The sequence below is a fragment of the Pteropus alecto genome, unplaced genomic scaffold (genome assembly GCF_000325575.1).
Source record: "Pteropus alecto unplaced genomic scaffold, ASM32557v1 scaffold121, whole genome shotgun sequence".
NCBI lineage: Eukaryota > Metazoa > Chordata > Mammalia > Chiroptera > Pteropodidae > Pteropus > Pteropus alecto.
The window spans coordinates 2,486,029-2,512,667 of record NW_006434369.1 but is presented as its reverse complement, the minus strand read 5'-3'; the positions used below and the strand labels follow the sequence as shown (position 1 = coordinate 2,512,667).

The window sequence follows — 26,639 nt, the reverse complement described above, 5'->3', positions numbered from 1 at the left end:
GTAGAAAGAAATAAACACTAGTTTAACTGATATAGGAGCGTGTATTATAATTAAATGACTGTATTTTAAACGTTTCCTGGACCTGGCCATTTGATTTGAAGTAGTTTTAAATTTTAAGACTGAGGTCAGTGGGATATTTTATCTCAGTCTTAAGAACTGGTAACCATGACATTTCACATTAATATCTTGAGTTTATCTGTAAAATAAAACATATTAAGGCAAGGAGTAGATTAATTCTATGGGAAGCTGAAAAAGTAATGGACTTCAACTTCAAAATACAACTAAGTGAAAATGTCTTGTGTACTATGCTTCTTTTAGGTGACACAGTATTTCGTGCCAGCTAGTTTTATGTAAAATCAGGATTTTTGTACACATTTTCATGGAAGGGAACTGAATTGGTTAAAAGCTACTGTGTGTTAGGCATTTCATATGAGTTTCTCTAAGGACCAAATGAAATAACTTTGGAATGAAGTTTCTGTGTTTTTCAAGATGAGATTGAGACAGGGCAAAGGAAGACACATGACATATGTAGTGTCACTCAACTAATATGTGCTGTAACTGACATTGAGACATGTCTGCTGTCTGTCTCCATAGCCTCTGCTCTGCACTATGCTATGTAGTCTCTCACAGTTGATATTTTAAAGGTATTTTAGTTGGAAATTGAATAATAATAATGGCTTTTATTAGAGTCTTTTTTTTTCTGCCCATCATTTTGAAATTTCTTTTCTTTTAGAAGTCTTTTATATATGAACCTTAGTAAAAGCCTTTCTTTTTTTAATCGGATGGGAGAAAGGGTGGTATGTACCACTGGACTCCATACCGCAGAAACACACTCAGTTGATTAATTTTAGCACTGAGTTCAGAGTTGGAAGTAAGCTGTTCTTTTTGTTATAGAGAACAGCATCAGCTGAGAGCTACCTGGTTCATTCCCACTTCCTTAATTCTAAATGTCAAGTCATCTCCCAGTGGAACATAAATATGTCATCTTGATTTCTATATTCTTCTTGAACCTCTAATGGAATTCAGTGAAGGAATCAGTGAAGGTACAGGGCTCTTAATTTGCCTTCTACATGTACTTCTTTAATCTAGCCTTCTTGTTTTTTTCACCATCATGATTATTTACATGTGTATACTGTCTTATAGTTTGCAAAACATTTTCATGTTTGTTGCTGATTTTATATAGCTTATACCTGAAGATAAAGACAGAACAAGGACTTTGTTAACCTTGGCTTTTAAAAATTCTTTTAAAATATCCTGCTATTTAGATTTCTGACTTAAATTATGTGTATTAGTAGTAAGTATAATAAAAAGTTTAGTTATATGCTGAATAGAACATTTTTCTTAATGTCATCCAGAGTTTCTGTGCAGAAATTCTTTATTCTGTAGCCAAAGGTGATGCTTTTTATCTGAAGGTTCTAAAGTCCATCTGGAATTATAGTGACAATAAATTGTATTCTAATCATTTGCACAGTGTCTGTAATGCAAGTGATGTCCATCAGCTTATAGATTAAGTTGAATCTAAGCATTATTCTAAAGTTCAGAAGTTAAAGAAAGGTTATGTAAAGAGAAACAAAGCCTTTCATGTACATTAAAATAGAAACTGTTTATTGATCTGTAAAATGTCCTCCTTATGTGGGCATTTCAGGCTAATTTTACAAGCTTTTACTATTTATCTATATGTCCTATGTGCAGGAAAGCTGTAGTCTCAAGATAATTATTTAAAAGTACTTCCTTAACTTGCCAGTAATTCACTTTCACCTTTCCTTCTTGGTTACTTTGAAAATATTCTTAGTAGGTTATTGGCATGAAATACTAAGAGCATTCTTTATAAGTTTTTTTTTCTAGTTATTTTATACAGAAACTTGAGACTTTTATTAAAAGCTGGTTTTGCATGAGGATCTGACAGCACAGAGGTAGTAGAAGTAGACGTTTTTTCAGGGTGTGACTTCCAACGAAGTAAGAGAGGTGTACCAGTTGTGATAGGGATGACAATTGCTAATGGATCACTGAACTGTATTCCTTCTTTCAGACCTCTCCAAGGAACTCAACTTTCAAGGAGAGAAGTCTTAAAGAGGTTTGGTAGCTTTCTTACCTTTTATCTCCCCATGTTAGGATTTGGTGAGAGAGAATAATTTGGAGATATCTAAATGTAAAATGAGACCTCTGGGCACATTGCATTACAGTATATGGTAAAGAGTTGGATTAAAGCAGTAAATGTGTGAACAAGACAGCCTTTTTTTTTTTTAACCTGACCTTGTGTTTTAGGTAGATGCAGTTTCGGAATCCTATACTTAGAGTTATGGAATGGCTAGCCTGAGTTGGGAAAAAGCTTCTTGGGATCTCAGAAGGAGTCAAGTAAAGAAAAGTTGCTCTTCACACCACATTTCCCTTTTGTTGAGGACAGTAGATTGGGAATGGTGACAAAGTAAAAGATGCATTGGTTGAAGTTGTGGAAGGTGAGCAGCAATTTAAAGAGGTTAAAATATGATTTTTAAACTGGAAATTGCAGAGGACATACTTGATTTCCTAAATAAAACCAAAGATTGAAATGAAAGTCAATATAAGAGAAGTAGTGTATGCATGTATGTGTGTGTGTGTGAATGAAAGACCCCATCATTTGGAAGGATGTGGAGACATGTAACTGAAAAACCATTTATAAATAGTTAGGTCTTAAAAGTGCTTCAATTTGGAAGGCCATTGATACATATAATTAATTGCCATTTGTTATGCATAACATTCTGGAAAACTATCACTGTTGCCTTTGTGATCAGGGATAAATATACCCTGTACAAGTATAATGATGTTGGTATGTGACCTGAAAAGGGAGCTGAATATGTACATTTGTTGAGGAAAGTGTGGTAAAGATACTGCATAGCTTAATTGGTGTATCATGGTTAATAGTTTTTCTATATTTTAAAAAATTTGAAACAACTTTATTGAATATAATTTAATCATAAAATTTACTCATTTTACCTATAATGTTTATTAAGGAGATTGTCCTTATTTTAAAAGGAGTCCAAGTTGACTGAGAAATGGGGGGAAATTGCTTTTCATTACATAAGGAATCATATTATGCTTTATAATAAAAAACTGAATAAGATTTTCTATTTGAGTTCCTAAAATTTAAATTATAATGCTAAAATTTTTGTTTAAGTTTTGCAATGCTTTAGTGGAATGTGCTATTTCAAAAAGATAGTTTAATACATTTCAAAGGGGTGTTGGGACTCTTTATTAATGTGATATAAATAGGATACTTGCCAATTTTTCTCATCTTTACATTGTGGGCTTTTTTTCCCCCTTCTTTAAATAGGGCATGGAGAGATATGGTTTCTGTTATTTTATCTTGTTGGTCCAAGAATCTCCTCTTGTAATGAGATGAAACAAAACTATGTGTGTTTGAACCAACGATCCATTAAGTGGCCCTGGTTTTGATTTTATATTAAATTGTGTGTTATCTATACAGATTTAGTAGTGTCAACTTTTTAAAAAGTCCCAAGCAGTATTTTCTTTTATGTTTGAGAGTGAACTTGCATGGTCGATTAGAATCTTCATCTTTTAAAGAGATAAAGAGAAAATCTAGTCTATGACCATGCCACCCTGAACAAGCCTGATCCTGTCTGATCTTGGAAGCTAAGCAGGGTTGGGCCTGGTTAGTACTTGGATGGGAGACCACGTAGGAAAACCAGGTGCTGTAGGCATAAAATAAAATAAAAAATAAGGGATTGTAAAATGACAAAGTCTTTGCAGTCTGTGAGATCAACCAAGCGTTGTCTCATTTAAAAAAAAAAAAAAGACAAAATCTAGTTCACTCTTGTGAATTCTAAAATATTTTGGTTCCAGGTGCTAATTTTTCTTATCCTGGTATTATGTCATAAGTGAATGTCCAATAATAGTTAATATCTCACACATGGTCATTCAGTTACTTTGATAAAAGTTTTAAACTTTTTTTCCTCAATTTTCTCACTAGTAGATGTGGGAAAAGTTTACCTTTTTTATTGTCTTTCTTTGGGAAATTGAAGATCGTTTTTCATCCCGTTTCACTTTTGGCCTGACCTTTTTAGATTACTCGAACCACTTTGCATTTCTCGTAGCATGTAATAGTCATACTGCAATTCATGTGTAGTCATATTAATTTTTTTGTGTGAATAAACTGTGGAGTGCTAAATTGTATTAAGATGACTTTTCAAAGTTGCTGGCATTCTAGTTTTGAACCACTTAAAGTATTTTCTAGAATTTTTTTGAGAGACAAATCAACACAGACCCATAGATTTTTAGAAACTTGACATTTGATTAATTGTTTAATGAGGCAAATTACTATTTGAGATTTTATAAAACTTTTTTGGATAATTCATTTAGAAATAATAGCCTGTGTTTAAATTTTAATGTTTTAAAGAAAATGTGCAGATGATAAATTACCATGAAAGCTTTACACAAAAAAATCTTTTTTCTGCATTGTCATATTTTATTTTGAAGAAAAACATTTTTTGAGATGTTGATACTTGTATGCGTAAAATAGTTTTGGTTCTTTTGGCCTTTAAAATTTTAGCGGGTTTGGATTAAAGAATGATGTATTTTTAGTTATTGGACAATAGATGGCAGCATTACCTTACTTGATCACTATAGACGTGAAAAGTGAATTTCATGATACAGATAGTCTTCTGATAAAATTATTAAATGTTATTAAATTAGTTAACACTTAATTTTTTATGATTTATTGCTTTTTAAACTTTCACTAGTATTTATATAAGAATTGGACAAATTGACCTTTTCAGAGGCAGCATGGTCCTGTGCAGATATCAGCCGGCAATATGTGTGCTAGAGACCACATATGAATAATTCGTTCATTGACTTACTGCTTGATAACTTTCTTGCTCTGTTGCCCTGACTGTGTGCTTGTCTTAGAATGTGGTCATTGTCCTTTTGCCCATAGGAGCTGACTGAGGTGAGAGTTTTTGAATCTAAGAACAAATATTTGTTACCTTTACCATGGATTACTTTTACACTTACTAAAAACTAACTTTTGCATAAGATGCAATTTGATTTGCTCATGAATCCTCAAACCTATTAACATATGTTAAGGTTAATATATATGGGTGATTTAATGGCTTTTTTTTTTTTTGCAGTATTTGTTACTGTACATCGCATCACCTAATCTGATCATTTTAGATCCTAACTCTTGTATATGCTGTACTGATGCTGTTTAGCTTATTTTCCCCTGACTTGGAGACAGAGAGAATGGTACCACAGCTCGTTGCTATCTTAGGTAATTTATCTGTTTTGCATGTTCTTTCCCATGGCGTGTGAGTTCCTTCTTAGTCATCGTCAATCTTTGACACCAGAGACACTGTTGACTAGTGATGAAGAGCAGACTGTATTCAGCTATTAATATTAAGCCATATTGTAAAGCCAGCTATTGCCATTTATTAGTTATATGACTTTGGGCAAATGACAGTATCTCTGTGCTTCAGTATTCTCACTTATTTGATGAAGACAACAATAGTAGTCCTTTCTAAGAATGGAATGTGAGTACATACATGTAAAGGGTTCAATGTGTTTGGTATTATTACCATCATTAAACATAGTACCTGGCACAAAATAGGAATTCGTGTGTTTTTGTGTGTGTATGCATTGGTGAAGAAGTGAAAAAAAGATTTTTCACTATAATGAATTGAAGTAACTTTATTCTTTATAAAAGAACAAAAAATGTATCTAAAGGTTAAATAAACATGGCATGTATGTCTGTGCATGTGTGAATCCCTTGAGTTTTTCAGTAGAATCCCATTTAGGTGGCTGTCAAGTCCAGTCTGCATAGTCTTGACGGATCTTGGATAAGATCCTCGTACTATCACTTTTCCTGACATGGACACTACAAATTGTTTTGAATCTGAGATCTAATTTAATCCATTCTTATTAAATTGGAAGCAGTAATTGCTTTCAATTTAATGGGATTTAATTCAGTATTAGAAATTTTGATGTTCCTTCAAACTTAATAAAATTTGGTTATATATATTTCCATGTATTTGTCTGTATGCCTGTGTACTCGCAGAGAGCAGTGATCTTGGAGTGCAACTTGTATTCAGATGTTGAGTTATGTGCAATGATGTGAAAGGGAGCATAGTGTAAGTATGGCAATGAGAATGGCAGTTTCTCATTTCTTTTTCCCTTTTTACCCAGGGAATAAAGCAGAGAGAAATAAAAGTAAGGGTCTTCAAAATGAGACTTTCATCCATTTGAAAGAGGGGAAGGAAATTAAGAGTCTCTAGAGAAGATCTGGAATGTTGTTTACTCTTGAGGGTGAGCATCCATCCAGCCCTCATAATGATGAAAAAAGAGCTGTGGGTGAAATGAAATCCTTCAAAAATTTATTCTTAGCATTATATTCGGTCTTTCCCACTAAGTCATTTTTGGAAATAGCTAAGTTTACCAGTTTTCAAGTCTTAAACCGTGCTTTTTCTTGAATATGTTATGAACAGGAAGTGAGTCTAATTAATCACCTAAGTACATTTCTGAGTTAATGTCTGATTATTGCATTTGATCATGGAATTCTGTTTCACAGATATATATGGCTCATCCCTGTGGCTTGCTCTTTGCTTTCACTCTTTTAGTATTTTCAGTAACTATTTTAGCTACCATCATATTAGCTATTTTCTTCTTTTTTGCTTTATTTTCAATTGAGTTGCTATGTAATTTCACATTATTACTTATTAACTGTGATTTTGAAATCTCTATAAAGAACTCCTTGATGACTGCAATTTGAGTAAAGTTTGTAGCAACAAGTGAATCAAAAATAAACAGATCATTAAGAATATTTTCTTTCCATGTGACAGCTGAATTGTTATTTAGCTTATAAAAATAAAGGAACTGTGAGAATGTTACAGCATAAATATTTTAAGGTCTAAGAAAACCATTCAGGAAATCATTGGGAGATGTAAAAATGGAAGACATTGAAAATGGTATACAGACATCTAAATGTGAGATCAAATTAAGGCAAAGAAGCTTTAGGGACAGTATTTGAAGCTTATCATTTCCATCTCATTTGTAGCAGCTTTTTATTCTTGTGACTTAGGTAAGTTACAAATTACATGCAAACTATAAATAAGGAGTGTTTTTTTCTGGGGGAAAAATAGAACCCTTTGTAGTTTTAAATGCAAGTTGTTTTTTTTTTTCCCCCGTTGGTATAGATAGGAAGAATATTATAGAGTAAGAGTTGCATTTGTGAAATGTAAACAGCTATGTGAATGTAGTCAGTATTTGTGTAGTCTTCCTGTAATAATTTAAACAAATATCTTTCCTTGCTAAATGTATAGAAAATACATTATAAAAGCAATAAAATTATTTTGCAAAATCTTTTGCAACATAGAAGTATTTGTATTACTTGTAACAGAATAAAAAAAACAGGATAATTATGGATATAACTATGGATTTAACTCATTATATAATGTTTAAGGAATTAATGTTGCAACTTACAAACTAGCAATTTTGATCCAGCAGTGGCTCAACTGATCAGTCATTAAAATTTTCTAAGCTTCTATTTTCTTTGAAATGAAATGATACTCTCTCCTGACTTCATGAAATTGAGGTGAAAACATAAATATGAGATAATATTTTAGTTTTCAAAAATAATTTTAAGTTTAAAAATAAATAACTCATTTATTAAGCTTCAGTGTTATTAAATTGTAAATTGATGGTTTTAGAATTGCTTGCTTTACTGTTAGGTTATTTTTGTACAGTTTAGGAGCTTAGTTCTTAAATATACCAAAAGGTGGCACTGTTTACCTGTGTTTAATATTTTAATTTGCTTTTTGACAAAAAAAAAATGTGTTGGATGTTTTATCCGCAAATATATTAAGCTGAGGTTATATTTTTTTACATTTAATTTTCTGTTTTGTAAATCGGTCTTTAATTCATGTAAGGTTTACAAGGACCAGGTTTTATTTTTATTTTATGGTTTGGAATTTTAGATATTTAACAATCATTTTGTAGCTATAAACTCCTGTATAATCCAGTATAATTAATGATAAAACCTTGTATTAATGTGACAGCTAATGTTTCATGGAAAACATAGTTGCTTTTGTATAGCAAAAACCATTAATTTTTTTTAAGCCTCTAAAAACAATCCAGTGATTAAAACATAACAGCCATAAAGAAATGATTTGTGTGACTCTTAGGTCACACCACATAGGTTTATCCATTCTGGAATGTTACTTTGTGTTAAAAATACCTTTGAAAATTTAGCAAAATCCTTCATTGCTTGAGTTTCCTACTGGCAGTGGTGTGATAAAAGGGGTATCTAAATTTTATGAATAGCTTCTTTAGGTGAGAAATGCAAAAATTAGATAATATGAATTTGATTTGAAGTGAGGATTATTTATAAAGCAGGATATGGCAAATACATTTCCCATACAGTTATGTGAAGACCTCCTGATTGTTCATTCATAGAGCATATTATGACCAATGTAGTTTATGACCCAAGCAAGATAATACAAGTAGGGTATTTTTATGTCCAATTAAAGCTATCTAGAGTTGTTTCAGTATAAGCAGAATTTGCTAGTGATTTTTACTGGAAGTAAGAAAGCACAGAATGCTTCTGTTAATAATATAAAATGCTTGACTCTTGTTTTAGGGATAATGTGACGAAACCTTAGATAATTTCAAGAGTGTTTCCACTGTTTTTATTTATTTATTTTATTCAAAGTAGAAAATGTTTCAAGTCAACTTGTACATTTCAGTTTTTTCCTTAAATATCACTTTTAAGTTACTAATCCTTAAAATCTTTTCCTATTTAAAACTCATCCTCATAACTCTGAAGTGACTGTCTCAGTTACTAAATGTATATAGTTTGGGAGAATTGGAGACATACTTGGCATTTAGAGGTTTCTTTTATGTTCCTATGAGTGTATGTGCTTATATATTTAAATGCTCACTCTTGTTGCTGCCTTTGTTGATGTTGGCAATATGATACATATGTGATTTATTTTAACTGTTTAAAAATGCATAATTAAAGGAGGACTTGATTATTCAGCAACTGTTCCAGGAGCTAAAGACTATCATTTAAACATTTTTTTTCAGTGTTTACCAATTGTTCTTTGAGCTGTGAATAGTGTGAAAAATTGAAAAAAATGTATTGTGACACTTTAATGCTTCAGAGGCCATACTCTTAGGATATTCTTACTGTAGGGATTAAAAAAGTGTTTTAATTACATAGCAAGGCACTGATCTGCTATTTTACCTATTTTCATAGCTGTAAAATTCTGTGGATATGGTAAATAACAAAGGTTTATTTTCCTAAATGACTCAATGATTTCAGATTTTTGTAAGAAATTATAAAAAGCAAAAATGTACTCAGAATGACTTTGAAAACAACTTGTTTCTGGACACTAAATTGAGCAAGACAGCCAGGTGTCCCAAAAATGCTTTCAACAGGTTTCCTCTTCTCTCCCCTGCTTGACCCACTCTCAGGCTCTCTGTAATTTCACATTTGACTGTCAAGGTAGGAGCCGAAGTAGTCAAATGTGATATACAAGCAATATTTTTTCTCCAAATAATACTTGTGATTAAGTCTAGTCAAACAGCATTATATATTCGTTAAGAAAAAAATATCTATCATGCAGGCTCCATCTAATGCTCCTTTAGATGCCTTATAATAATGTGCTAATTTATGCTGATGATCTTACCTCATGACCCTTCTGTGTGGCCTAGATATGTTAATATGTTATAGCTTTTTAATTTCAGTCATCTGTGTTGGTTGAATATACTTGTTAATCCATAGTACCACTCACCAATCTGTGTCAAGGACTGGAAAAGAACAAGAAAAAGTGTATTTTAGAATCAGTTTCTTTAAGCATGCATTAATAATAGAGGAAATTATAAAATAGACATAATTTTAATAAGACTGTTACATCTGAACATTCATTGAAAATTGTTAGTCCTCCAAGTACTGTCAGCTTTTAATTAGGAAAGAGAGTTGGGTCATTGGTTTTATTAAGCAAGGGCTTATTAACATTTTTTGATTGTTTTTTTTTTTAAACGTCAATGAGAAAATATCACAAGAATGAGGAATAGACAGAATAGGCAGTTTTCAAGAAGTCAGTCATTTTATTACACCCATTTTTTTATTCTGTAAACTTGATTATGTGTCTAAAATTCCTCATGGGAGGAGAATACTATATGTGGTCAAGAATTTCAAGATCTTATGATGAGGATAGGGTAAGGACAACCAAGGGCTAAAACATGAGAGAACTAAAATATTTTTAAAATTTGTTAAAATTTTCATAGAAGGAAAACAGTTTATGTGACTCGATTCATTTATTATCCTTCTTCATCCACAGAAACTTCTTATAAATTATATTTTTATCTTTTCTACAATAAATATTTATACTAGGAGGGATTTTTTTCTTTTTATATTTAGCCTTTCATCTGAAAGTGTAATGCTCCTTTAGCTTTGTCTTGAGGATGTTCTCTCCTATTGTTGGGTCTCTTCTTGAACTGAAAGACACCGGTCAACTCAAATGTCTGAAAAACTTAAGGTAATTTTTAAATTAGTATACTTGGTATAACTGAAAACGTGTTTCTCAAACCTCTGTGAGCCTGCGATTCTTTGTCTCTAAAATGGGTTACAGAGTTGTGAAAAATAATAAATGGTCGAGAGATGTTAGCTAATATTATATTAAGTGTTAATAAAGAAAACACCATTATATATAAATGTTTTAGATTTGAGTCTATGAAATGAACTGGTAACATAATGGAATTTGATATAAACGTGTTTAATCCATTTTAATCTATTTAAACGTCTTTTAGTTTTATGTGTTTGTTTCTTGCACATCTTTTTCTGTTGGTGAGTGTTAATTAGGAAATGAGGCAAAATAAGATATTGAAGTAACGTAATAAATAAATGGCTTCTTTGGGGAACTAGTGAGACAGAATGGAGTAATTTATTAGAAGGAATAAGAGGTTAGGAGTTGGAAGATTTGAGGTCTTTCTTCAAAGATAATTGTGATTATTAGTGAACTTATTATCTTTTTACAGCTTTTAAAAATCTCATCTATGGAATAATCCATTTTGACTGTTCCAGAATTATGAGGGACCTAAGTGTGAGGGATGGGTCGTATTTGTTCACTCATATTGTCTAACTCTGAAAGTGGTAAAGCACTATATTAAGAAATGTCAGGTGTGAAATCCTTGAACATTTCTAATTCCACTCTTCCTTCCCTTGTTGTCCCCTAACACACCTCAGATCGGGCTCTTCCTTAACACACCACTATGACTGAGTTTAGCTCTACTTGTAGCACTTATTAGACTTTTGGAATTATTTACATGTCTTTCTCTCCTATTGGACTGAACTTGAGTACAGATATAGCCCGATTGCTTGTATTCACAGTACCTACTACCAGATTTGGCCTATAATAAGCATTCAGTGTTTGTCGAATGAATTTATACCAACGTTCATTTCATTTATTGAGAAATTAGTAAAAATTAACTGAATGATTTTACAGAGCATAGATTTGGTTTCTTATTTTGTTCTTTTTAATATTCAGTGTAAAACTGATGATTCTTACCTCCTGAAAGAATTATATTTAGCATTTTTCGAGTTCAAGTAATCTTTTATAAAATTTTGAGACCCTTTATGAGCTTGACCATAGTAAATGGCCTTATTGATGCTTAACAAATACTGTGATTCATGGGTGCTTAAGTATGGATTTCTTGCTTAAAGTGATTGAGTAAAATAGGTACATTGTTCTTTGTTAGTTTCCTCAATTGGTTCTTTTAATTTTCCTGTTCTTACTGGTGATACCTTAAGGCATCTGGCCAGTGTTGAGTATTTCTTCCTGACTCATCATTCTTTCTGTCACCTGCCAAAGAAATGCTTTTACTTTGGTCAAGAGCATTTGGAGTTAGCTTTCATTGTTGGTGTAAGTCATGGATCACCTGATGTCTAAACATGTCATACTAATTTGCATTGACTGCCAGCCACTGGAATACTTAACTCTGGTGCTATGCTTTTTTAAACTTAAAGATGTTATGGAGGATGGAAAAATCCTTAATCTGAATATGAAAGTAGCCACCCAATTTGAAGATTCTTTTCCCATTCCCAGTGTGATTTCCCTTTGTGTGAAGTCTAGTAGGTTGTATTAAATTTACTTTTATATAGTTTTTCAGAATCATTAGAAATTTTTTCTTTCGTATAGTTAAGTCATACCTTTTTGAGATAATTTAGATAAGAGGAAATTGAGGGTTGAGAACTAAAAAGGAAGAAAAGTGGCTGATAGGTCATATGTAGAAGTTTTAACCTTTCAGCAGAGAAAAGATACTTCTGGGCCCTGGTAGTTACCATCTTTTATCTGAAAGCTGTGAGGAAGCGGAGATCTTTGTTGGAGGGTTCCTGGAACCTTGCAAGACCCCAGAAAGTGGGAGTCTGTTACAGTAAGAAAGAAATTGATTGGGCTTATAAATATTTGGGTACAGTGAAAGCTTCTAGAAAGCATTTTATCTGTTGCAAGTGAAAAGAAATTTCTCACATTTGAATGAAATTGTGGAAGTGAAATCCTGACTATTTTAGAGACCCTTAAAAGTTCAGCAGTCGTCATTACAAACTGAAAAAGTAAATTGTCACGTATAGTCCTGTCTTTTGATGCTTTCTTTTAGTACTACAGAATTTTGTAGTAAATTTAAAATACATTGGCTGGGGCTTCCATGGATTCTTTTTCTACCTTTGATCTCCCTATGTTATCTTTCCATTAGATCTTAAAATCCTCCTAGAGGATCAAGACATTATTGGTTTTATCTGTCGTCATTAAATGAACATCTACATTTTCCAGGGCACACTAAATTCCTCTTAAAACTTTTGAAAGTATATAACTACAGACTGTATAGTATTTATTTATATTATTAATTAGATCATTAATATATTATTTATTAATATATAAGTATAAACAGCATTCACATTATTTAGAAGCATATACACAACACACAATTCCAAAATTGTAACAAATATTTATTTTAATGCATCATTCCTGTTTTATTTTGTTCTTTCAGTTTTCTTTTTTGACAAACAAAGAACTATCAGTAATTTCAGTGTCTTTGAGTTTGCATGCCCAGACATTTATTTATTTATTTTTCCAATTCTTCCCTTTTCTTGAAACAAATTTCTTAAGTAGTTAATGATTAATGGCATTTTCTTTATCTTTTGTTATTAAAACACCACTTCTTTCTCAAAATAATAAAAAAAAATATTCTCCTAGAATATATTCTCTTGCTATGGGAATTTATAGAAACATTCGCCCCCTGATTGGGAAAGGAGTGCTTTCCAGGTATATTTCTATAAGGGGGGAACCTATGTAAATCTGTAGAGAGAAGATTGTGTTGAGCTTAAAGAATAAGTACTATAGGCAGGAGAATTAAAACAAGCTTGATGTTAAAGCAGCATCTGTTGAGTTAGATTCTGTGCAAGATTGACCAACTTGGCTTGTGATCTTATCCAAGCCATTTAATCTTTCTGAACCTTATATATAAAATGAGTGAGTTGAGCTACAGTGTTCTCTGTTCTTCATAAGTTCATTTATTCATTAACTATCTGTCATGTGCCTGTGGTGCTCTGTATTTAGCACTGAACAAGACAGATACGGTCTTATCCTTGTAAGAAAGCTCCAATTTCCCTATTTCTGTTGATCTGTCCTTCTCTTGGTCCTTCCCTTATCTAGTAATTGGGTGGATAATGACAAAATGAAGAAGTGTGAAATGATTAATTACAAATTTTGGGGACCCGTCTGCTTTCATTTACAAATGAGTCAAAGAACATAGTTTATATAGTTAAAAATGTTATTAAAATGAAGAAGTGAATTATCTGCTAGTGGAAATTATTGGGTGACTTGAGAGTGAGAAAAGTGAACGACTGAGCTAGAGAATGATCTTGTTCAAGTTTAGATGTATCAGGTATAAATGCAAAAGATTTATTCTTGATAGCGAAAAGTTAAAAAAAAGGTATTTCAATTTTTGGGGGTAGTTACTCATGCTGCTGTACTTGAAATTTATCTTGGAAAAGGGGAAAATAATTTGAATAGAGTTAATAAAAATAAAAGGAGTAAAATTTTACTTAAGCAATACAGTGAGGCATCCAAAATGAAAAATCCCACTTTTGGCTTCCAGATCTAAGATGACATTCTAATCTGTGTAGGTTGGTTCAAGAACATTTAACTATGTTGGAAGCAGTCAGGTTGGCTCCACAGAATTTAAAACTCTGACTACTCTCAAGATACTGATGAAAGCAACTAAATTTATTGGTTATCAGGTAGCGAGAATAAGTTCAATTTTCTCTAGACCTGTGACAATTAGAGGTTGGTTCTAGCATATCTAATGCTTAAGTTTCAAGGCTACCGCTATTTGAGAGCTGTTTGGGGGAGATAACCTTGTAACACATACATTTTAATGAGTACATTACTTTTACCACCTGCTGAAGTAGACTTGGAGTGACTACTGACCTGAAGTGAATGCCTGTGTTCAATATTAATATGGCATGTCTGGATCCAGACAGCAATCTTTCATTTTGACATGCACATAGTCAAAGTAAATTAATGTTTAAAACCCGAACACTTTAAGTTGAGCCAGTGTGTGCATTCCATAATAATCCTTCAGAAGCAGTTTACATAGAAATGCTGAGTGCTTTCTTATACTTTATTTATTATATGTATGGGTCCACATTGCAGTATTTGTAACAAGATTTATCCAGTTCTATTTTTGTGACTCACTAAAGAAATTAATTATTTTAGGATTTAGTCTTTGCATGTTTTAAATAAAATCACACTGTTTTTATATATTTATGCCTGGCAAGATAATAGCCTACTTTCACTTATTTTTAGATTTTTTCTTTTCTTTTTATTACTAATTTCTCACTTTTTTTCTGCTCAAATAATCACTAATATTTGAACGTATAGTAGTAATTTTTAATAAACTAGGTTTGGAAATAGTGTGTATTTATGAATATGTAACAAGAATATTGCTGGAGCATTTTTCTTTCTTGCATACCATTTTCTACGCTTGCTTTTACTGGTTAAAAAGACATTCATGGCAGATGTAGTAATGGGGAAATTATATTAACATTTAAGTATTAAATTAGCTTGTAGCCAGAGTCTCCTACTAATATGTTGACATTTAGTACGTTCAGGATTTTAAGGACCATGTTGCACAACTCATTGTTGCACATTTCCTGTTTGCCTTTAACAAAATGTATGTGAGATCTGCTTTTCTAAATTGAAATATTCCATTGTGGATTTTAATGTTGTTACTATTTTACCTTGCTTGTCAATGTTTGTTATTTATGTATTAAAAATATGTGCATAGTGACCATAATGAGAATAGTATGTGATTGGTGCCGTATGTAATCAAGACAGTTTTCATAACACTTTTACAGTTTAATTTCAAAGAAAAATCTCAAGTTACATTTATTAGCAAACATATTTCAGCTCTAGGGAGTTTTTTTCTCCAAAAAGATGGCAGATGGAAGTAAACCTAATATGTATTTAAAGAAAATATGCTGCATTTATTTTAAATTATATCTTTTACATCAGCATGATGCTTTATATTTTGTCTTAGAGTTATAATAAATGCCATACTGTTGTTAATAAAATTCAAAATTAGATTTTTCTATGACCGACAATTTATTTTTTGTTCAGAAATATATATGATATTTGTCTTAGAATATAGACCATCAAATAACAATTGTAAGATTGTACTTAATATATTTGTAGTTTCCTGAATCTTGGACATCCCTTGGATCAGGAAAATATTGCTTAACCCATGGCGCAGTGGATTTAGATTGGACTTGGGAATGTTGTACAGGGAATACCTATCGTTTCCACTGAATGATGTTTACCTGATAGAGATGAACTTTTTGACCCACTGCTCTTCCAGTAGTAATGGATTTGCACTGATTTGAGCATAGCCTCTCACTTGGTCCTGTTTTCAGTTCTCATGTGTAATGGCTGGCTGGCTGGCAAAATTAAACATCTCTTTCGTGCCTGTGGAAGGCAGTGTAACTAGCTGCTGGTTCAAATTTACAATGCTGGCTTGATTACTATTATGGTGTCCCTACATGAATTAACTAGTTGTAGATAAAATGCCTATATCATATGAATATACTAATTTTTTTTTTGTTGCATGGGGAATTTTTGTCCTCATGTAAGGTTTCATGAAAGGATACATTAGCTTAGATTAATTGGAAAATCAGCATTTTAATTCCACGTCTCCCCCAGTCAGATACTTTGTGAGTGATTTCTACAAAAAGAATATATAAGAAATTATGTGATTGGGCCTTTTACTTCTGATCTGATTTTAATTTGCTTGCTTTTGTAATTTGCCCATGAAAAAGCAGCCATGTTATACCTCTAGAAAGATAAAGGAGTTTAAGTGTGCATGTGTAGCTTTTTATGGTGTCTTAGACATCTGTGCAAACATACTATAGAGTACATTTTGTTGAAGTAATGAGACCTCTCAGAAAGTAAGCAGTACTGTGTAGTCTCAGAGGTCTTGGGCTGTTTTGATGGAAGCTAATCCTATACCTCCATTGATACAAATATGATGGGCAGACATTTTCTTTGGTGAAAAATATTTCACAGTAGACTGTGATATCCACTTCTTACAGCTTTATGGACTTACTTCAGGGGGCTGGTTACTGAGAGCAAAATATGTGCATGATTACATATAATCAAGGTTAATTTTTATCAGGGGTCACCACATTTTCGCTATGGTCTGACAGTCGTGACCTACATTAAAAAAGCCCTGTGGGTCTGTCTGGTATGTTTTTGCTTGATGTCTGGATAGTTTATTTCAGATGCTTGTCAGTTTCATTATATATTATCATTTGAGGCTCTTGCTGGATTTTCAGATATACCATATAAACAGTGTTCTTTGCAATTAGATTGTCATGAGGGAGCTTCTGTTTTATGGTGTGAAAACTTTAATCTCGAAGGATGAGTAATTTTGGGGACATATTCCATTTGGTTTTGTGTTATATTCACCTGGTAGGTAATTTTGAAATAGAAATAGACTTTAGCCCTACAACCAAGATTCCAGATTTGGTTCAGTTCATTCTTTAGTTCTTCTTGGAGAAAATATTTTAGAGTTTTCAATTCAAATGCATTTTCCTTGCTTAAGAAAAATCCAGATGAGTAGTTTATTTTAAAACATAGCAACCACGTAGGATTTATAAGATCAATTTACAAATATTTTATACTTTTGCTGGTACAAAAAGAATGGTGCATAGTGTTTTTAAAAAATGTGATTTAGGACATTTTGGTAACTGAAACACAAAACTTAATGGTGGTTAAAACTGAGTATTTGGTTTTATAGTTTTAAAATCATATTTAATTTTGGCCATATCTATCTTAGTAGTTTAAAGGATAAACAGTTCAAACAGTAAGAAAAAAGCAGTTTGTGTTTTGTCAGTTTTCAACTTTAGATATCAGTAAATCATTGCTGTAGCCTTCTTTATCTTTTGTTTGCACAAAAAACCTGTTAGAATTATGTCTGGGGGGACCATCTGCTGTGGTTCCCAGTCTTGTCAGTGTGATAAGGGATAAGCTGTATAAACAGGGGCACAAAAAAAAAAAAAAAGGAAAAAGGGGAAAAAAACAGGCTGCTTTTAGAAAGGGAAAAGTGTGATGTGGACTTAATTTTATGTTGTAGCTATAGGATTTTGCTCTGAGTCTGTCAGGATTGAGGCTATACTGTGTTTATTTAGAAATCACAAGGCCATGCTATTTGAATGGTTTACCTTCACATGAACATTATATCTTTCTTTTTGATTACATGGTTCCTATTTTGGAGGTCAAGCTTTTATAAGCTCTTTGAACACATTTCAATATACTATTTGACATTGCAATATTTTCCAAATTGTCTATTTAGTTTTTGGATTTTTTTTCCCCCTAGCTATTAATTTTTCTCTGAGTTGGATCCTCAGAAATCATCCTTTTCCTTTTTTCATTTGCAATGAGGTAATGGTGCTTCACAAGGAACAAGCCAGTCATTTCCATGGCAATATACTCTACCAAAACATCACCAATCTGTCTTGCTCCTTACCTTTAAAATTTCAAGCATAAGAAGGACACTGGTGTGTAAGCAGCAGCATTATTCTTACAAGCTTATTGATTTACAGTAGAATTAGAGGAGAGAGAGGAAAGTCAATTAAAATATTCACCTTAAAAGTACCTTAAATTCACTTAGCTATATATGTGTGTATATGTGTGTATATATATGATTTATTTTATATTAAAGTTGTTTTTTTTTTAGGATGGAAAAATAGAAATTCCAAAAAATTGATTTGAAGACTGATCATTTAATATGTATAAGAACAGTAAAATAATAAGTAACTGAGTTATATTATACATGTAAACGTATTACCTGTTACTCCAGTCATGAGAAGATTGCCTTTGCTTAAAGGCTCTAGCACATTCCCATCAGTTAGTTTGGTTTAAGGCAGTATTATTTCAGCACGATAGTGGCACCTTGAACTTCTACATGAGTTCTAGAATTTTGTCTTTTTTTCCCCCTATTAGAAGGTACTAGTGAGATGATGTGATTGCTTATTTATGGAATAGGAGAATAATCAATGTTCCATCATTACCAAAAATCTTATACCCTTTGATATCAAGTATTATGATGTGCATTAAAATTATTTTTAATAATTAAAATATATTTTAAGAATATATTTGATTTCTTTCCCATATATATTTTGCAGAATTTCCAAGGTTTGTTGGTGTGACCTGTGAAGATGGTATAGATTTCCCCATGTTCCCTGTCATATATCTTGCAGTGTATCTTTGCCAGTCCTTATTGTAGTCTGTCTCTCAATTGCGCTCCAGAGGTTGGCTCACCTGCTTGACTGACTCCTCCTGTTTGATGCCAGGAACTTTCTTTTCTCTGTATATAGGTGGCATGGTGCAGGTGTTCAATAAACGTTGAGAGAATAGTGATCAGAATGAATGGAATTAGTTGTGATAAACTTTTTTTCTATGGCAAAGGTATATATTCTAATTATTTTTTTCTGTATGTGTATAAAATGAAGTTGGAATGTGTTCTATACATCTGTTTTGTTTCTTAATTTTACAGTATATTTGATGTCTTGGGCCTACTCCATTGTGCCTGTTTGGGCTTCATATGCAGCCATCATGAGAATGCCTAGGCCTATCTCTTTTCCCTATTGCCTTCGTTTCTGATGAGCCGACCCTGGCAACTCTTAAGTTATCTGTTGTGGAAGAAGGAACTGCTGGTGATGAAGGTTTTCAAAGTCTACAGGCACTACTTGGTGGATTGCATTACATTTTCTTATTAGGAAATATTTGACAGAGAAAAGGACTAAAAGAATAAGATAAGGAACAACTATATACCACCTCTTACCCGGATTCAGAATAAAACAGTACTGATACAACTGAAGCTCACTCATATATGGAGTGGGGATTAGGTGGAAATATACTTTCATTCTCCCTTTCTGCCTGTTCACTCCAGAATAGCTTCAGCCTGCAAAGGAAATCTTCCCCTCCTCTGTGCTTTCATAGTACTACCCTAGGCCTGTGTGTATATTGAACCTGCCAGTGTGTTACAACCATCTGTTCAGATGTCTGTCACCTCTACCAGGCTGTGCTTCATCTTTGTGTTCCCAGCACCACACACAATGGCTGGGATGGAATAGGTGCTCAGTAAGTGCTTGTTGCATGAATGAGTGAATGAGTGAATGAGTGAATAGGTACAGTTCTATTCTAACAAACACCATTTTAATGAAGGATTCTATTTAGCAAAACTACTTCCTTGTCTAGTCCATAGTTCTAGGGCCTTGCTGCTCTGATTTGAACAAATTGAATTAAACAGAAAATCCCGTAGAACAGATGCATTTACAAGTCTCTGCTCACACAGCTGCTGGTCTATTTAATAAAAACATTGCTTTTTTGATTGAGTATTCATAGTCCTTTTTTTTTTTTTTTGTTAACTCTATTAGTATCGTGGTGTAAGCATAGACTACAGACTGTCTGAGATGACTGGAAGAATTAGCCAATGATCACAACTAAGAGAGACAATAAGAGAGATGTAAATAGGATGCATATGGAAAAGGTTTTATTCTTAGATGTAGTTTTTATAAAAAGAATAAATACATATATTTGTTTCCCTGGACCATAACTTGTAAGTCCTTGAGTCCATATTTCTCGGGTAATTATTTTAATTTTCCCTCTCTTAAATCGCCTATGTATAACATTCCTACTCTAAATTATAGAATATATACAGATGCATTTGCTTTTTAAAAATTGTAAAGTTCAGGTACGATTTATATCTTATTAAATGTACAGGTCTTACGTGTTTATTTAGTTAAATGAATTTTCCTCCATTTTATACACCTATATACCACCACCTAAAGAAGAAAGAGAATATTTCCATCTCCCCAGAAAATTTTGTTGTACCGTTTTCCAGTAAATCCTCCCTCTCCCATCCCCTCTGCAGCAGCCGCTCTCTGTTCTATTTCCACTTATTCATGGGGGTCATATAAGCAGAATCATATACTAAGTACCCTTTTGTGTCTGGCTTCTTTCATTCAGACTATTTTCGAGGTTTATTTAGGTTGTTGCATGTATAAATTCCATTTTCCTCTAACAACAAAAATGTGTACACTAGCAACCAGACAAATTTATTTTTACCTTAAAGCTGAGATGTTGAGTAATGCTTTTTTAGTATTGTTAATAGAATTAATGACAACTCACATTTATGGAGTGCTAGCTCCTGTGCTAAGTGCTTTACATGCATTATCATATTGGGTTCTGTAGTTATCTGTTTACTTAGCTCTCTGTGAGAGACATATTTGGTGAAAGTCTTGACATCCGATAAAGGACTTGATGTTTGCCAAAAAAAAAAAGCTATCTTGTGTTCTAAAATTCTAATCTTTTCCTCAGGACTGAGCATTGTTTATTGTTGATTTTGATAAGCTAAAATATGAACCAAGAAGAAAAATATAAAAGGTCAATAGAAAAGAGGCATTGGGTAGGAAAGAAAGCAGTGCAATGGCTTAGTTTAGATTCCCCTTACACTGGCTGCAAAGAAATAGCCTTTGTACATATGCAGAGTTAAGTTTTTCGAAGTGCTTATACTAATGCAATGCCCATCTTTCTGTTTAGAATTATACCAGTCCAGCTTTGACTGGTATAATTAAATGTGTTTTTCTTTTTAATCTTTGTTTTACACATGAGGATACTGAGGCACTGAGGGATTGAAGGACTGGACTAAAATCATATAGGTATTAGGGGTAGAGCTGGGCTTCTTAGCCTGGCAGGCTGCTTTCAGAGCCCACACTTTTAATCACTATACTGTTTGCCACAATTCCCCATACCCAACCATAGTCTTTTCCTTCATCCTAGTGGTGATGCTGGGTGAGTATTGGGAGGGTTAGTAAGGATTGACACTATCCAAACAGATGTAATGATTAGGACTTAGTTTTATGACTTGTGTAATTCATGAAATAGGTCTTGAAATTATAGTTTTTTTTTTTTTTTTTTTTTGCTGCAGGGGAGTACATTTAGGAAGGAACTACTTACAGTTTGAAATCTGTGGGAGTAATAGAAAGAGTACTTTAAGCCTCAACAAAGCTAATCATGCAACCAATGTTGTGCTTATTCAAGCCTGTATGTATTAGTAGATTGGTGTTTCTCAACTAGTTGTCTGTAGACCCTGGAGGTGAGAGACTCACCAGATTTATTATAGGGAAGGTCTCTGATTGTATGTATGTGTTTTCTTAGTCATTGGTAATTGAAAGTATTATATCACCATGTGGGGTCCTTGTACTCAGAAAGACTGGACACACCTGCTCTAGGTCCTTTACTTTGGGAATTTAGTGTTTACAGTTTCAATTATTTTCAAGCACCCAGAAAGTCAATGACATTTAATAGTTTGTTATAAGAATAACATCAGTTTTATAGAGTTATGAGAATTAAAAATAATGTACATAGGAATCAGCTATAAGAAGGCTGGAGTACAGATTCTAGTCATTTGGTTACTGAGTGAACTTAGTAGAGCTTTTTACATGTCTCTTTCACTTTCAATACTCATGAGTTTGGAATGGGCTCAGAATGCATCCATTTATCATTTAAGGGGTCACTGTTATTTCCACTCCTTGACCATGTGGGCCTGCTAGTTACTTTCCTGACTTAGGCCTTCACTGTTACTTCTGCCCCTTCATCCTTTTGATTTCTGTTTGGTCTTTAAAGATGCTGTTCCTTTATTTTTTATTATCTAACTCCCCTCTCCAGGTTATAACATAAGCTGTTTATGGCCGTCACCTTTCTAAGTATTCCGGATAGTATTTTAACTTTTTATTGCTGGGCTATTAGCCCTTGCGTCTCTCTCCTCAACTAATGGTTAGGTCAGTTTCATTGACACTTTTTTCATCATAAATAATGTTATTTTCCCAGGAGAAGCCCAGATGTTTTTGCAGCTCAGCTTTCAGAACCTCAGTGTCACCTCTTGAAGCAGTAGATCACCTTGCTTCTTACTAACTTATAACACTGGATGTTGTGAAAACCTTGAATGGAGTTATTATGCACTTTCTGCAGTCAGACTTCCATTTTATTGTACTATACTGTAATTTGAAAAAAATTACATTTATATTTTAACAGATATACCATATACCCTCTCTTTGGTGAAGGTTGCTTTAAATACACAATTCTTTTGTAAAGCAGTATTTTTTCCATATACTAACTCATAAGATATGCTGCCTGTATTTGGTTTAGTAAGAAGCCTTATAATTCTTTGAATTTTATGTGGAGTCATTTTCATAGGGCCTGCTTAGTGTATACTTACTTTGTAAAATATACTGAGCTACATGCTGTGGGGGACATAGATAAAGCTCTGTCCTTTATTCTTATAAAGCATTCATCTTACTAAGACTTGAAAGGTGTGAAGCTAATGTTTTGGGCAAACCAAATATAATTCTTTTTGTTAGAGTTTAGGTAAATATTTGAAGAAAAATTTTATACACTGTATTAAACTCTTAATGTATCGCAAGTTTCATTAACCTTCGTTTTTAATGCTGTTGCTCATGAAGTGTAGGTATTAGATCCAAGTAGTATGACAGAGACAGTAATGATGACTGCTTTAGCAGCCTTCGGAATGGAGCAGCGGAAGAGTTACAGCTAGTACAAAGTGCCTGTAGTAATCATTAAAGTACAATCTCCAGTTTTGGTGTTATTTTATCCATGATTTATAATAAATATCTCGAAATTGCAGATTTTGCCTTTTGCAATAAAATAGAAGTCAGTAAGTAATGTCACAACCTCTAACATCTAGGTTTTGGTTTAGCAATTCATGGTAATATTCAAAATCTACTTAACTTTTACTAGGCGTTAAGCATTTTTCTGAGCACTGTACATATATTAACTTTATGTTTAGGATTAAGCGTGGTTTTCAAAAAATAAATGCTAAATCTTTTTGGAGAAATACAACAAAGCTCTCTTGAGAACCTTAGCTTTGGAAAGCCCAGCCCCCCTCCTCTTTTAAAATGTGTATAGATATATAGATAAATATATTTTGAAAAATAAACATATAGCAAAATAATAATTACTTTTTGAGGAGGAAGTATTTTCTTCATGTATGTAAGTGATAAAATACTTTTGTTTTTTCATGAGACATTTTACAGAGACACGTTCATATATATGAATTTTAACATGTTGCTTAACTCTTCAGCATTTATGTGAGATATAATGCTATGTGCTGAGGGAAATAATTTAAATGAAAAGATTTAGTTTTATTTTTTAATTTTTTAGTTATCGCAAGTGGCGGATATAGATGATCCCAATATAAGGCGATGTCCCCATTTTCCTAATGAGAATATTAAAGTGTTTTGACAAGCTGGAATATATAAACTTTAGGAATGAAGATGAAATTGTGAGATAGCTTTATGTTTAGTTCAGAAGTGAAGTGAAGTCTACTTCACTTCTATTTGACTTGTTTGAAAGCCAACATATTTTGAATCTATCTATGATGTGGTCCCTGGAAATTTTCTCCTAGGTGCCTGTTCTCATAATTAAAGAGCAGTCGGTTTTGTCTTTCCTCCTGTAGAGACATAAATGTTGATCTGTATGATATAACCACTTTTTATAATGCTTTAAAAATTAATCTTTGAAAGGCTTATTTACATTGAAATCCAGTACTTGCCAGTGTGAGGTTATATCTGTGGGAGTTTTATCAGGATTAAATCTCATTGCAGCCATTTTTGCTTATTTCAGGTGACTGATTCAGATGACTTCTCTAGGCTATCAGAGATCCTGTCGCTCAGGAGAGTGTCTTCTCCAAGTCATTCTCTGTCACAATAAGGAAATGGAGGGAGTAGGAACTCCGGGTAATAAGACTTTATTAGAAATACAAAACAATTCCCTCTTTTCTGAGGGATATTTTTTTGGGAAAAATAAACTGTCCCTCACATTTAGGCATTTGTTAGTAGCTAGTTAATACCTCTTGGAGAGAGTGGATAGGTTGTATTTTAGCCCAGTTTTTTCTTGCCATACTGTCACCATTGCATACTGCTTTTCCTTGTCATGAATTTAGTTTTTTTTTTTTTTTACCTGTTTGTTCATTTTCACATTTCTCTGTTTGATATTACCTTGTTTGATTTTTTCCTCCTTTAGTTAAATGAAGGACATTTATCATGATTGATATGTTCAGTTTCATAAATATCTGTAACTCATATTTTGGGTGTGAGAGTGTTCTAATGGTTAAGATTCTATGAAATTGACCTCCAGTACATATTGATGTATTTCTGGAATGAATGTTTCTGTGCTCTTTGCTTGCAGATTAAAACTTTAATATTTGAAATCGGACCTGTGCAGTGTGAAAAGACATAGTACACTCTTAAAATACTTGCATGATTATCTGAAGAACAAAACATTTAGTAGTTGTGGTAGAATGTTTCCAGGATCAACACTTGACTTGAATGTTCTGGGAGAACAGTTTTTTTTTTTTTTTTTTTTTTAATGGATGGCAGGTGGTAGAGTTGAAAAACAGGTTTTTATAATGGAAATGCTAAGAGTCTTAGCTATAGTGGTGTGAATGGTATTGTTACAATAGATATAATAGATTATCTTGCATTATCTTATCTAATCAGACACTTTTGTTAGTAAAAGCTCCCCATCTAATTAGTTTCAGCACGTTTCTTGCAGAGAATGATTCCTCTCAACAATTTTTACTAACAAAATTTTTTGAGAGACTAAAAATTTTTAAAATCTTTATCTAGTTTTAACAGATTTAATAAGCCTAAATTTATTTTATTAAAAATACTACTTTAAGCTAGGAAAGTAAGTATAGGAAACAGCCCAGATGTATCCAGATTAGAGGGTATGAATTTGTCCCTTTAATGAGCATTGGTAATGTTGGCAGTATTCTGCAGGTTTCCTTTTTTTTCTTCTGATATTACTGCTCATATTTCATGTTTGATTTGTTTTCAATATCCTTACTCTTAGGGGCTCAGGGACTTGAATTGCATTTTATATATTTAGTTTCCAATCTCATTCTTATTTTAAGAATCTGTACAGTTTCTAAAGGCTTCTTCTAATCCAGAGTCTGTAGCATCTGTCAGTCTGGGAGGCCAGGAGGGAAGTACCACGCAAGAGTGGGGTTTGCTTTAAGTGGAGAAGGCACTCTATAGTATGCTTAAAGGCAAAGGGACTCAGTTATATTAGAAGAAAGAGCAAACAGACTAGTGTCCTAGGGGGTCGGTCAAAATAAAAATGGATAGTTGCCATTTGGGGATTTTAACCCAATAGGAAGAAAGTACTTCCTACACATGCAGGCTGGACACAATCCTTCCACCCCCATCTGAGTACAACAGCACCATGGGGAAGGAGGTGGGGTGGCCTGTGGGTGGTGATAGCTGTGACTCCTTTTCTCCTGTGAAATGTTGAATGTTCATAGTGCAGAACTGACTGGTAAGTCTTGTACAAGTTAAGGCTGAAACTGAGGTCCCTGGGTAGTTAGGTAGTTCTAAAAATGTATTCGTTCAATAGAACTCTTGAATAATTTAATACATGCTAGCTTGCTGGTGCTAGGAATATAAAGATGACTAAAACAGCTCATTCCTCTGAAAAGCTGTCAATCTAATAAAGCATATAGTCATTTAGAACCATCAAAAGAGAATATCTATGAATCCCCAATACCAAATCTACCTACCTGCATGAATTTACTTCCTGTACATGTTCTGTGATCCCTTCATTGCACTCCATGAATGGTCCATGCTCCCATCTGAGGCCAACTTTATCACTTTTGCACTCAACCCAGCTCCCCTGCTCGAGGATATTCCTCCTGCAGTTTTCTCCTTTATTTGTTAGATTATTTTCCCCCTTTACTGGATCACTCCTGTCATCAGTCATGTTGTGATATATCCCATCTTAAATAATCTCCTTCCTTGACACCATATTCCTCACCAGCTATTCCATTTCATTCTTCTTTTTGTAGCAAAACTCCTTGTAAGCAGTTGTTTATACCTACTGCTTCCTCTTCTGTCTCCAATTTACTCCAATCTGGCCCCTTTACTAAAAATACTCTTGTCTTATTCACCAGTAACCTCTGTATGGCCAAATGCAACGGTCACGTCTGATTGTTTATAGTCTTTTATCTGTTAACAT

General features: G+C 33.1%; 1 protein-coding gene and 1 pseudogene across 10 annotated transcripts in view; both read left to right on the top strand.

Annotated features, from left to right (window-relative positions):
* The window catches only part of CDKAL1 (CDK5 regulatory subunit associated protein 1 like 1), a 567,467-nt gene that overhangs the window by 17,098 nt on the left and 523,730 nt on the right, over positions 1-26,639 (top strand). The window contains exon 2 of one of the 10 annotated variants that reach the window (XM_025044930.1): positions 24,249-24,361. The exons of the other annotated variants lie outside the window; for them this stretch is intronic. Coding sequence (XP_024900698.1) covers positions 24,262-24,361 — 100 coding nt within the window. The 5' untranslated portion in view covers positions 24,249-24,261. The remainder of the gene's footprint in view (positions 1-24,248; positions 24,362-26,639) is intronic. 10 annotated transcript variants of the gene reach the window in all.
* On the top strand, positions 3,580-3,698 carry LOC112477738 (annotated as a pseudogene).